At 31.5% G+C, this 13573-nt stretch overlaps 1 protein-coding gene across 2 annotated transcripts in view; it reads right to left on the bottom strand.

Moving 5' to 3' along the window:
* The window catches only part of LOC114332231 (chromodomain-helicase-DNA-binding protein Mi-2 homolog), a 128270-nt gene that overhangs the window by 92715 nt on the left and 21982 nt on the right, over positions 1-13573 (bottom strand). For both annotated transcript variants that reach the window (XM_050642712.1, XM_050642713.1), the window contains exons 5-9: positions 6194-6339; positions 5956-6135; positions 2371-2535; positions 2123-2309; positions 1836-2045 (exon numbers count right to left, since the gene is read on the bottom strand). In XM_050642712.1, the coding sequence (XP_050498669.1) occupies positions 1836-2045; positions 2123-2309; positions 2371-2535; positions 5956-6135; positions 6194-6339 (888 nt within the window). The remainder of the gene's footprint in view (positions 1-1835; positions 2046-2122; positions 2310-2370; positions 2536-5955; positions 6136-6193; positions 6340-13573) is intronic.

The following is a 13573-nucleotide window of genomic DNA, read 5'->3' as shown; positions in this document are numbered from 1 at the left end:
GGAAGAATTGTTGGAACTTATGAGAGGTTTGGGCTGGAGGGAACTGGTTGGATATGCAAGGGATGCATGGAAGTATAGATACAATCTAGTGTTGGAATATTACTATTAGACTCATGACATTCTATTCTTCTTCTTCTTCATGTATTGTGCCTCTTCACCAGTTCTTAACCGATTGTGAGCTTGTATTCACAGCATTCTAATAGGTAAAATTTAATCTATACTTCTCAATTAATGAGTAACCTTTATGCTTTATTAAATCTTAATTAATATTTAATTTAATTGTGTTTATGTTTATTTTAGTACATAATACTTTATAAAATTTCATTATGTATTCTGGTGCCTGGTGTAAGCTTATCCCAGCAAGAGAATTTCACTGGAAAATATGATAGTTATCATTTTTTTCATATTCATTAGTTATAATTTTTATTAATAATTGTTAATTTTATTGTTAGTTATAGAAAAAAAATGTTGATTTATATTTTGGCCAACCCCCCAGACGACCAATGGTCATGGGGGAAAATGTTTTATTAGGTGAGCTATTATGTTACTTTAAGCATTACCATAGCCACCTTTACTTAACAAGCCATGAAGTTGAAACTTGGCAACATCTATTGGTAGACCGATTAATTCTGACAGTTCTCATTTGTTTTTAAATAATTTTCACTGTATTTACAGAGAAACTGAAATATTTTACAATATTTCGTGCTCCAAATTATAAAGAACATTAAAAGGTATGTTATTAAGATGATTTTAGTTCAATATAATATATTTTTATATAAACTTGCGTGCATATAGAAATCCGTCCACTTAAAAATTTTGTCATTTTTAATGTCTCATATTTCCTAAACCTGTTGGCAGATTTAAGTGATTTTTATAATATGTTATAGCCTAATTCTTTAACAATACCGCTGTAATAATATTGTTGGTAAACAGTTAAATTTTTATGGTGTACCGGGCATTTAAAAAATTTTGAAATTTAAACCCAACTATAGACTCCGGTTTTCTTAACACTGTTTTTTTGATTAATTTGCTTATGTTTAACAACTAGATTTGTTCTTTATCAATTCAGGGTGTTTCTAAATAAGTGCGATAAACTTTAAGGGGAAAGGAACAAAATGAAAAATTTTGACGCCTGTATTTTAAAGGTAATCATTTTTTTCGAATTCTGAGAAAACTAATAAGTATTTTTGAAAAATTTAAACGCAGAATAAAAGATTACTTTCACTCTGCGTTTAAATTTTTGAAAAATACTTATTAGTTTTCTTAGGATTCGAAAAAAATGAATCCCGTTCATATTCTTGTTATTGGTTTTTTTTGTATAATAAACGTTACTTACAAGGAATTACTTTTAATATTATTTTGTACAAACTTCCAATTAATAATATTTTCTTGTTCGACTCAAAAAATACTATAAATTTTACCAGAATTTGTACTTTAAAATCGTAGTTACCAAAGCGGTGGTCCGAAAGTCAGACTACGGACGTCATCAATTGCGACGTTGCCTTTTTCTCTTCATGGCTTGTAAAGTAAAGGTGGCTATGGCATTACTGTAGTTAAAAGCAATAAACATTTCTGAATCTGAATCTGCTCCCTTACTCACTTGCCGCTTTGCCGGCGGCAAGTGAGAGAGAGAGTAGTTGAATGTGAATACCCACTCGGTTTCGCACTGCCTCTCCTTTGACTTCCGCCACAAAAACCGACTTTTTGGGTATCGCCGTGCAATGGCAGTAGCATGAGCAGGATCAGCGCGAGTGAGCTATTTACACATTCACGCTGCCCACTTCCCTGTCGAACAGGACTGAGTGTAAATCAGGTAATATATTTAATGTACTTACCTTCATTCTCACAATGAGGGCAACTCCACTTTCCTTCAGGGGCTTCTTCTAATTCAGGTTCCAGGCAAACCAAGTGGTAAGCTCTAGGGCAAGTATCACAGAGGATAATTTCTCCACCTTGTTGACATACCTCGCAGTAATCTTGATGTTCATAATTTTCATCTTCAGGTTTACCACTCTTTGTTTTCTTCTTTCTCTTTGTCTTGCAACCTAAAAGTAAGGCATAATGATACTGTTTCATTAAAACTGCCACTACTGTGTTGTCAAAAAATATTGTTGATACTAACCAATTTTGGTTTTCGCTTTGCGTTTTGGTGGTGGATTTTCATCTGCAGGTGATTCTGATGGCTGTGCGGATTCTTCACCAGTGGTAGATTTGTTGGATTTTGGTTCTTCAGCTTCTTGTAGCATCTGCTCAAACTCAGCATCAGAATCGCGATCGGAACCACCTCCACTAAGATCGCCCTCTTCATCCTGATAAAAAAATAAAATCCAAATTATTTTACACCAAACAAATTTTATAAAAATTACGTACAGAACTTCCACGCTTCCTCTTTCCTAGTTTAATCTTTAAAGTTGGTACTTTAGTAGCCTTCTTTTTACTAGGCCTTCCTCTATTACTCTTTTTTTTCTTTCCCTTCTCTTCTTTTTCCTCCTCGTCTTCATCATCAAATTCGTCATCATATGGCTCAGAGTCCGCCTAAAAATAAAATTTAATTTTACTGAGTGTAATAAAATACATTTTTTTTGTATAGGGTGTCCCAAAAGTAGCGAGATGGTCAATATTTCTCGAAATGATTATCAGACTGAAAGCTGGAAAATATGTGTTCAATATTTTTCAAAAATCTATCGAATGAAACCAATCACGACCCCTTTATCGTGATCTCTCTTGGACCATCACTCCTAGTGGAGTATTGGGCGCATCTACGTTTCTTGGCCGATGGTATAAGACTGCTGGTGCCCAGCTCAGCACATTTACTGTGATATCCTAGGTAAATTATAGAAACGCTCTACTATCTCGAGAAATACACTTCCAAATAAAAAAAAAATGTTTAATATTTTTAAAACCGATCGAGTGACACCAAACATGACCCCCTAAATTATACACTTTCTTCTTTTTGTCTCAATTAATTTAATTAAAAAAAATTTTGGGCACCCTGTATAAATAACTATGTTAACCCTCGTAAGGCGGTGCTTAGATTCTTACGTAAACAATGGTGCGGGATGTATCCATATCAGTATATCCATTTTTTTATATGTGAACGTCGGGGAAATTAATTTAAAAGATAATTAGGACTTATTTATTATCGTATGAAACATAATTTTACAAAAAAAGTACTCACTTCTTCTTATTAACAAAAATAAAAAAAAATTATTAAAAAAGATAGGTGGGAAAAACGAGGTCTGGGGTGCACCTGCAACCCGCACCGCCTTACGAGGGTTAATGTTTATATTAGTGAATAGAGAATTAAATAACCTTTCAAATGAGCTTTCACACGACCCCTTTCCCTTAAATTAAATGTTCAAACTACTAAGAGGCAGGTGGGTGGCAGCTTTAATATTGAATTTAAGCGGAAAACAATATTTATTTATCAAATAAATATTTTTTTTTCTGGTTTCGGACAACAGTAAAATGTATTTTGAATTAAATAAATTATATACATTCTTCTTTTTGTCTCAATTTAATTAAAAATTTTTTTTGGCACCCTGTATAAATAATATTGTTAATATTTATATTATTGAATAGAGAATTTAATAACCTTTCAAATGAGCTATCACACGACCCCTATTCTTATTTAAAAAAAATCATCGATTTCGTCATCACGCCCAGATGGATGACGTCACTAGTATGATATACAGGGTGTCCAGAAACTCTACCGACAAATGAAGACAGGAGATTCTTCAGATAATTTTTGGATAATTTAACCCAATTCACTTAGTCCGAAAATGCTTCCTAAGGGAGCTAGAGCTCTTTGAAGATGGCGTCTTGTAATTAGTTTTTCTTAAATACCTCCAGAACGCTTTTATTTAGAAAAACAAAAATTGGTACTTACGCGTATTTATCTTCAAGATATAAATCTAATCCATCCATTGCAAATTTCTAGTACTGATCATAGGCGCCCATTTTGGGTAGGGCAACGGTTATTTGATCTTCAACTTTTTTATCTTTAACTTTTATGCATTTCTGATACTGGATTATTAAATTGGGAAGTATTTTAGTACTAAAAGGTACTCTTGTTTTAAATCGGTAGGACACACCGTTTTCTAGAAAAATCGATTTGAAAACTTTTCGCTTTTTGAATTAAAAACAAAAATTTCAAAAAAAAAACTGTTTAGAAAGACGAAAACTGGTACATTTATTTATATTCCAGAGATAAATCGATTTCATTAATTGCGAATTTCTAGTACTGGTCATAGACGTCCGTTTTGGGTAGGTCAACAGTTATTTTATAGCATAACTTTTTTGTCTTGAATTTTTGACACTAGATTATTAAATTATGAGGTATTCGAGTACTAAAAGTTACTCTTACTTTATGTTGGTAAAATACTTTTTTTCTAATTCCAAAAACGAAAAACTTTCAAATCGATTTTTCTAGAAAACGATGTGTCCTACCGACGTAAATCAAGAGTACCTTTTAGTACTAGAATACCTCACAATTTAATAATCCGGTGTCAAAAATGCATAAAAGTTAAGGACAAAAAAGTTATGCGATAAAATACCTGTTGCTCTACCCAAACGCACGCCTATGACCGGTACTAGAAATTTGCAATGGATGGAATCGATTCATATCTGAAAAGTAAATATGTATACCAATTTTCGTTTTTCTAAATAGAAGCGTTCTGGAGGTATTTAAGAAAAGCTAATTTCATGACGCCATCTTCAAAGAGCTCTAGCTCCCTTAAGAAGCATTTTCGGACTAGGTGAATTGGGTTAAATTGTCTTAAAATTATCTGAGGAATCTCCTGTCTTCGTTTGTCGGTGGAGTTTCTGGACACCCTGTATATGCCAAAAAATTACAATTTAAAAATAAAAATCGATCTGATTTGTAATATTTATCTCCAGAGTCGCCTATTCTCGAGAAATTCATTTATTCCAACTCAAACGTCCTCACTGTACCTATAACTTCAGAGGTTTATATCTTGAAACCATGATTTTTTGGAGCTACGCGCCCATCGAGTCTTTTGTTCTACACATCAAGGACTACCAAAACCCAAAGTTTCAGAGCATTTGACAGAGAGCCATTTCCCATAAGGTTTCTGCGGGGTCCTTTATACAACGTATAAGTACAACAAATTTAGCCATTACACAAATTTAGCTGACTAGTCAAAAAAATATTATATGTTATACACATGTATACACACATTAAAAGTTTACACACAAAAGCATGGCTAACTAGAAATGTTTTTAGTTTTTTTTTTCAAAGCATTTAATAGTGCCAAGATCCATCTTGTGTGTCATTGAACTTCTTAAAACATTTGACCCCAATGTAGCTAGGAGCATGCTGTGCAAAATCCAGCCGGGAAAAAAGGCTGATATATGTTATCCTTTAGGTGTGTGTTATGTGGATGTAGATCAGCGTTCCTAAGGAATGTTTGCTCATGTTTTTTTATATACATTATTAGCTGTAAAATATATAGGCTAGGAAGAGTTAAGATAACTCTTCCTAGACCACTTTTATAAATAGTGGCTTACATGATGTAGTTGGTGACACTTCAAAACATAGTTCGTAGTATTTTTTTGGATATAAAAGCTCTATTCATATATGGAGATGAGACCCAAAATATTTAGCAGTACTGAAAAATTCTAAAAAATGTCTCGAATACCTAGATGTTACTTATTTTTTAATGAGGAATCCAAATTTGCTTATTTTGAGGTAAGCAATCTAACTCTGCAATAAAAAAATGGAGGTTCCTCTTTAAGATTTTAAGTTATCTCCACCCCACCTCCAGGGTGGTAGTGTTTTGTGTCAAATCGTAAACAGGCATTTTTGAGTTTTTTCAAATGTTCATTTGGCTAAATACTCGACCATCCCGCTACTTTTGGGACACCCTGTATATTAATTTACTGTTCACATAAAATTAAGCAGTTTATTTGCTAAAGAGAAATACAGTCATTTACCTCTACTATCTTTTGTGCTGCTTCCTTGGATGCTCTCGAACGATTAGTTTTTGGATAACTTTCTTCAGATGTGGTTGAAGTTGCAGCAGATGGTTCATTTTCGCTTTGCAGATTGGGGTTTGAATTAGAAAATTCGCGCCATTTTGCAGCAACCAACATCATCAACTTTGACATAGGAACCTAAAAGCAATATTACAAATGTCCAAAAAATATTGCTAAAATTTGTTTTAACAGTTACCTTTGGATTTTCCTTAGCAAGGAGCGGTCTCACATGCTGTTGGAACAACTTATAGGTGGTCAAGTTTTGCATATCAGCATCTGAATAGTCAAGCTCGACATCAGTTAAACCAAATGTTGAACAAACTTGCTCGATGGTCGGCATGCCTATAAGTTAAAGGAAAAAAGTTATTAATAAATTAAAGATGTTTCCAGAAGAAATGATTAAATTAGGGAAATTAAAAATACATATATGTAAAAACTCAAGTGATTCTAAAAAGGTTCTGAAACTGTTTGAAATTATCCAAAAGATAGTTAAACGCAATAGAGGACGCGATTTCTAGTTCTCAGAAGGTATAAAATATGCTGTAAAATGCTCATCAGTTCCTAAACAAGTAAATAATTCGTACAGTTGAAAAAGTCTATAGAGCTATAAATACACGAAAAGGAAGAATATAGCATACTGTTCAACAGGAAACCAGATACTGTGTATTATCATACCGTTTTGTATTTTGTAAAGAAATTAGGTAAGAATATTAATACAGATATTAACTATGGGATTCGAAATAATCACCCCCAGAAAACTCAAAAATTTTCTACCACAAGGCTCGGAACTCGCACCATTGCTTTTTAGCCTTTACATCACAGACATGTCGAAAACAACATCAACATTTATTAACACAAACAATATCGCTAGAAGACGCTGAAGGAATACTGACTGAAGACCTAGCGGTTATGGGAGACTTCGCCCCAATGCCTCTAAAAACGAAGTAACCTGCTTTCACCTAAACAACAGTCTGGAGTCAAGAACACTTAACGTTCCTTTGAAAACACGCGACTCAACCACAATAAACATCCAAAACACCTAGCCGTGGTTTTGGATAGAATATTAAGCTTTAGAGAACATTTAAATACAGTTGCTGAGAAGCTAAAAACCAGAAATAACATCATTCAGAAGCTGTGAGGCACAGCATGGGGACATCGGCATCATCATTTAGGTCTTAAAGCATAGCTCTTGTTTATTCTGTAGCTGAATATTGCGCACCAATATGGATTAACAGTGCTCACCTTCAAAAGATTGATGTCCAGATCAATAACACCATGATAATAATTGCTGGAGTAATCAAACCTGCACCAACCCATTGGCTACCAATGCTGAGCGACATTATACCACCACCCTTTCGCCGATAAGAATGTAACAATATCCCTAGAAACACAGCGCTGTCGATTTATAACTATTTAAAAGATGCAACCTAAAGTCGACTGCGCTCCAGATAGTGGAGTCAATGAAGGTGGATATGAGTTATTACCTCAGATTTCGTTGAACCTCCATCGATTTTCATAAAAATTGGTGAGTGGTTAAAAGATACCTCAAGGAACAAAGGTGACATAGTGCCAACTTGCGCTTTTTGCATTTTAGGGGTGAAATACACCCCTTTTTTTTAAATTATTTTTTAGATTTCTGAAAGTGCAGTCACTGTAAGTTTTCACTTCCTATTTCGTTGAACCTTCATCGATTTTCATGAAAATCGGTAAGTAGTTAGAGGATACCTCAAGCAATAAAAGATATATAGCATCAACTTGCGCTTTTTCATTTTAGGGGTGCAATACACCCCTACTTTTTAAATTGTAAAAAATGCAGATTTCCGCATTATGGCGCAAGTAATCTTTAATTAAGAAAAATAAATATTTGTTACATAAATTACATTTTTTTTTTAATTTTTCAAACCTTATAGTAACCAAAAATCCGAAAATTAACAAGTCGAAAATCACGAAAACCTTATTCTTCTATATTTCTGAAAGTGTAGTCACTGAATGTTTTCACCCACGATTTCTTTGAACCTTCATCGATTTTCATGAAAATTGTTGATTAGTTAGAGGATACCTCAAAAAACAAAAGTGATATGGCACCAAGTTGCGCTTTCTGCATTTTAGGGGTGAAATCCACCTTTTTTAATGATAAAAATGCAGATTGCAGCATTCTGGCTCAAGCAATCTCGTTTAATGAAGTAAAATAAATATTTTTTTTACATTTATGTGCATGATTTATAATTTTTATTAATTTTTCAAACCTAAGCCAAGCCGCACACCAAAGAAACATGAAACGAAAAACATGAAATATGAAACGAAAAACATGTTTCATGAAAAGAAAACACTGCTAAACAAATCTCAAAGTCCGCCTACCAATGAAACGAGTGTGATTCATGCTCATGACACATTTTTATTTTCTGAGAGTTTCATAAATGGCCGGACATTTATTTGTTTAGCAGTGGTTTATTTCCATGAAACGTAATTTACGTTTCATGTTTCTTTGATGTGCTTATAGCAACCAAAAATCAGAAAATTAGCAAATCGACAATCACGAAAAAATTATTCTTTTATATTTCCAAAAAGGCAGTCACTGAAGGTTTTCACCCCTGATTTCGTTGAACCTCCATCAATTTTCATGAAAATTGGTAAGTAGTTAGAGGATACCTCAAGAAACAAAAATGATGTGGTACCAACTTGCGCTTTTATCCTGGGGGTGGATGTTACGCCTTCTCATGGGTTAACACTATTTTATTAAAAATAACCCCATAATTAGATAGAGTAGTAAATTCTAAACAAACTTTCTTTTATCAAGTTTATAATTTTTTTATTTAAATAGTATTTCATAATTTAATAAAATATTATTGGTACAGTAAAACCTGCCAATAACGGCCACTAAAAATAGAAAACAATTGGCCGTTATAGAAATGTGGCCGCTAATGCTAGGTTTCCTTTTCCACAAATACATAAAATACAGGGTGGTTCATCTTATTCGCCTCGGTCTCTGTACAGAAAACCACTTGATATTTTAAAAAAATTTCTTCACAGAAATATACAGGGCCTTTAATACTACAACCTAAAAATAATGTGAATTATACAGGGTGTTCCAAAAAAGAGTGGTATATCAAAGTTATATTTTTTCTTATGGAATACCCTATATCTGATGAAATTATTGAATTGAACTTAAAAAATAAGCTATACTTTCATAAGGGTTCCCTATACCTAAATACAGGGTGTTTTGATTTATTTCGATTTTTATAAAAATGTAAGGTTTTAGAAAAAAATAAATATCTACGAATCTAAGAAGCAGTAACAAATTCTTTCTTGGATCTTAATAATAGACTATTTAGCATACTTAAACAGATGCTTATTGCAACAAAATTTCTTACAGGGTGGTCAAAATATGAGATTGTTCTATTAACAAATTCAAACTGTAATAACTTACTTATTTTAAATGGAACACCCTGTATCTTACTAGTCTATCGCGTAGAAAATTTATTTATCTTTCAATTTGTACTAGGGTTTCCTATACCTATCTTTTTACAGGGTGGTCAAAATATTAGATTGTTCTATTAACAAATTCAAGCTGTAATAACTTACTTATTTTAAATGGAACACCCTGTATCTTACTAGTCTATCGAGTAGAAAATTTACTTAACTTTCAATTCTTATTAGGGTTTCCTATACCTATCTCCCTTCATTTTTTAAATATTTAAAGATTTCCTAATTTGTAAGCTTTAAAAATTAGAATTAAGTACCTATGTCGTGGTTATGTACAACACATCAACACCGGCAATATACTTAAATATCTTAGTCAAGATAGTTTCATTAATAAAATTCACATTTTTATCATTTAATCACACAGAGTGTTCTTATTTTAAATGACATACTCGATATTCTATTCTTTATAATGGAAGATATTTAAAATCTCTTCAATTCCATGTTAATATTCTCAATACATATGTTATTCTGTAGATATAAATTCCCATGTTATTCTGTAAATACTCATTTTTACATATTTTTGTACAATAGGCTCGTTTTCGTCAAAGTAGCCATTGCATTTAATTGTTTGTAAGTGCGATTTAAAGATTCAAACAAAAAGTGGCGTTCTTAAATTTACTTAATAACCGTTGGGTTAAGATATGGAAAATACTTATACGGAATGAAATATAATTTAAATATCTTCCAGAATACGGCATCTAATATAGGGTATGCAGTTTAAAATAAACGTATTATTCAATTTCACATGTAGGCCAAAATCAACTAAAATAATACAACACTCTGTGTGACTACATGATAACACTGACAATTTCATTAATGACAGTATCTTGTCTAAGTATATTGCCGGTGTTGGTGATTTACATAAACACGACATAGGTACTTATGTAATTCTAATTTTTAAAGCTTACAAATTAGGAAATCTTTAAATATTTAAAAAATGAAGGGAGATAGGTATCGGAAACCCTAATAAGAATTGAAAGCTAAGTAAATTTTCTACTCGATAGACTAGTAAGATACAGGGTGTTCCATTTAAAATAAGTAAGTTATTACAGCTTGAATTTGTTAATAGAACAATCTAATATTTTGACCGCCCTGTAAAAAGATAGGTATAGGAAACCCTAGTACAAATTGAAAGCTAAGTAAATTTTCTACGCAATAGACTAGCAAGATACAGGGTGTTCTATTTAAAATAAGTAAGTTATTACAGCTTGAATTTGTTAATAGAACAATCTCATATTTTGACCACCCTGTAAGAAATTTTGTTGCAATAAGCATCTGTTTAAGTATACTAAATAGTCTTTTATTAAGATCCAAGAAAGAATTTGTTACTGCTTCTTAGATTGGTAGATATTTATTTTTTTCTAAAACCTTACATTTGTATAAAAATCGAAATAAATCAAAACACCCTGTATTTAGGTATAGGGAACCCTTATGAAAGTATAGCTTATTTTTTAAGGTCAATTTAATAATGTCATCAGATATAGGGCATTCCGTCAGAAAAAATATAACTTTGATATACCACTCTTTTTTGGAACACCCTGTATAATTCATATTATTTTTAGGTTGTAGTATTAAAGGCCCTGTATATTCCTGTGAAGAAATTTTTTTAAAATATCAAGTGGTTTTCCGTACAGAGACCGAGGCGAATAAGATGAACCACCCTGTATAATTGAAAATTTATTTATTTTAATAATTAAAGCAAATCTAATTAAATATAATTCTACAAACAAACGGAACATACTAAAACTAAATTCAATTTACTACAATATAAAACAATATCTATACGAAAAAACAACTACAAGAAAAACAGAATTTTTGTTTGTTTTACATTTTTTTAGATAAACGAAACATACTAAGACTAATTTAATATAGGTAATACATAATATAAAACAACATACTATAGCTACTACGAAAAATACGCTTATCACTAAAGTATTGTCGTGCTTTCATGCTATATTCAACAAAACCAACTTGGTACGACCTTTAATTAGATATCACAAATCACTTTGGCTGATTTTGTCTGCATATATATTATGTTTGAAGAATCCCTTTTTTTTGTAAGACTGGATATAGGACATTTCTCAAGTATGAATTCACATTCATGGTATATCGTTGCTATACAGGGATAATAATCTGTGCAATGTTATGGTACAGGCTACGTTAAATATGAAGTAAATGTGGAAGATATACACTGGTTATTCATTTCAATTTAATTTGATTGTTTTTTAATCGTTTACAATATTTAAATAATTAAAGACATACAGTTAGGGATTTCAAAAATAAATTCAGTTCTCACTGGCAGGGTAGGAAATAATAAAGTGCCATACAATAGCATTTCATTATAATGCTCATTACAGGCATTACAGCTGCTCCGTTTGAGAAAACTCATACTCTCAAACTTTGAGAAAACACTCATTCAGTTTCGACCAACCCTGTATTAGCTAAAATTAAACGTTTTGCTACACGTTTTTGCACTACAATAGGGAACTTGCTTAAATTTTTAAATTCGAAAAAAATGTTATAAATCACAACACAACATAATTTAAAACATGTATCAAAGATAAAAAAAGTTTTGTTTGTCTTTCGTTTGGTCCCTAAAGATGATTAAAAATTCAAATTAAAACAGGTGGTCCAAAACGCTTCGTGACGTCACTTGGTTTTACATTTACATTTTTCCAATAAAGTAAACAGAATTTTAAATTAGACGTTATAAACGTCAGTAGAAAATACATTTATGTGACGTTACAAGTGTTTTTGATCGCTTGAACTATTCATAGAAAAATTCGTACTTTTACAAAATGGTTTTATTTTCAATAGTAAACCTTCGTTCCTTTCCTTCAAAAACAGTATAAAACTACAATTTTAACAAACTGGTATATATTATTACAATGACATACGATAAATGTCATTAGAATATAAATATTTTTGACTTAGTCCACGACGATGAGCTTGCCAAATACCCAAGTAGGTGGAGGCCAATAAACTAAAGAAGGAGAAGAAGAATATACCTAAATATAAGGCTGTGTCTAGATATACGTTACCGTGTACGCAAATAAAAAAGTTAGAGTGTCAGTGATTTCTTATTTTTTATTTGTTTAGTGTTTGTTTTTAAATTAACTACGGAGTGTGGACAATTATTTAGTTCTTTTAATAAGTTTAAGAACATTTTAAAACAGTACGAAAAAGATAAGAGACTATAAATTAATATACATTTTTTTAGTTATAAATGAAATAGTATGTATTACCGTAAAAGATTAAAATAAAAAGAAGACCTAAAGCTTTCACAATAATAATTAACTTGTTCTGAAGCTATTATCCTTGTGGCATTTTTGTAATCAACTATTCTAAATGGGAACTAAGCCACAATTTAACCAAAAAATGATTTTATTAACGTTTCGACGTCTAAATCGGACGTCGTTGTCAAAATACAAAATATTATTAAATTAAACAAAAATGGTGTTGCTTAGTAAAAAATTTTTCTAATAATTTATTTAATCTGACTAGTTTTTGTATTTTGACAATGACATCCGATTTGGACGTCGAAACGTTAATAAAATCATTTTTTTAGTTAAATTGTGGCTTATTTCCCATTTAGAATAGTTGATTATAATAATTAACTTACGTATAAAAATTATTTTAGCAATATTTTGTACGTGTCATATCAACTAAATACATATATTTATTTTGCTAACCTAAATATATACTTTTATATATACATTGATTTATTACAATTAAGTTTGAAACATCTAAATAGTTCTGCTTCCCTTCCCTTAACAAGTATTTTTCTATCAAACAAACACTAAACATATCAAAATAGCATGTACCAAAATATACAGTCACTGCGCACGTTAAATAATGAAATCACTGGCTTGATCAAGTTTAATTCGCGTGTACCTAACTTTTTTATTTGCGTACACGTTAGAGTGTACCTAGACACAGCGAAATATAACCATAATAATAACTAATGTAAAACTATGTGACGTCACGGGTCGTATGAACTATTTTATACCGCAGAAGACTTTAAATATGTATTTCTAAGTTATTACGAGTTTTTGAAGCGTGAAATTTTGGAAATCTCATTTTTAAACAAAAC

The sequence above is a fragment of the Diabrotica virgifera genome, chromosome 2, assembly GCF_917563875.1.
Source record: "Diabrotica virgifera virgifera chromosome 2, PGI_DIABVI_V3a".
Lineage (NCBI taxonomy): Eukaryota > Metazoa > Arthropoda > Insecta > Coleoptera > Chrysomelidae > Diabrotica > Diabrotica virgifera.
Note: the sequence above shows the minus strand (reverse complement) of the source record. Positions and strands in the feature narration are given on the sequence as shown.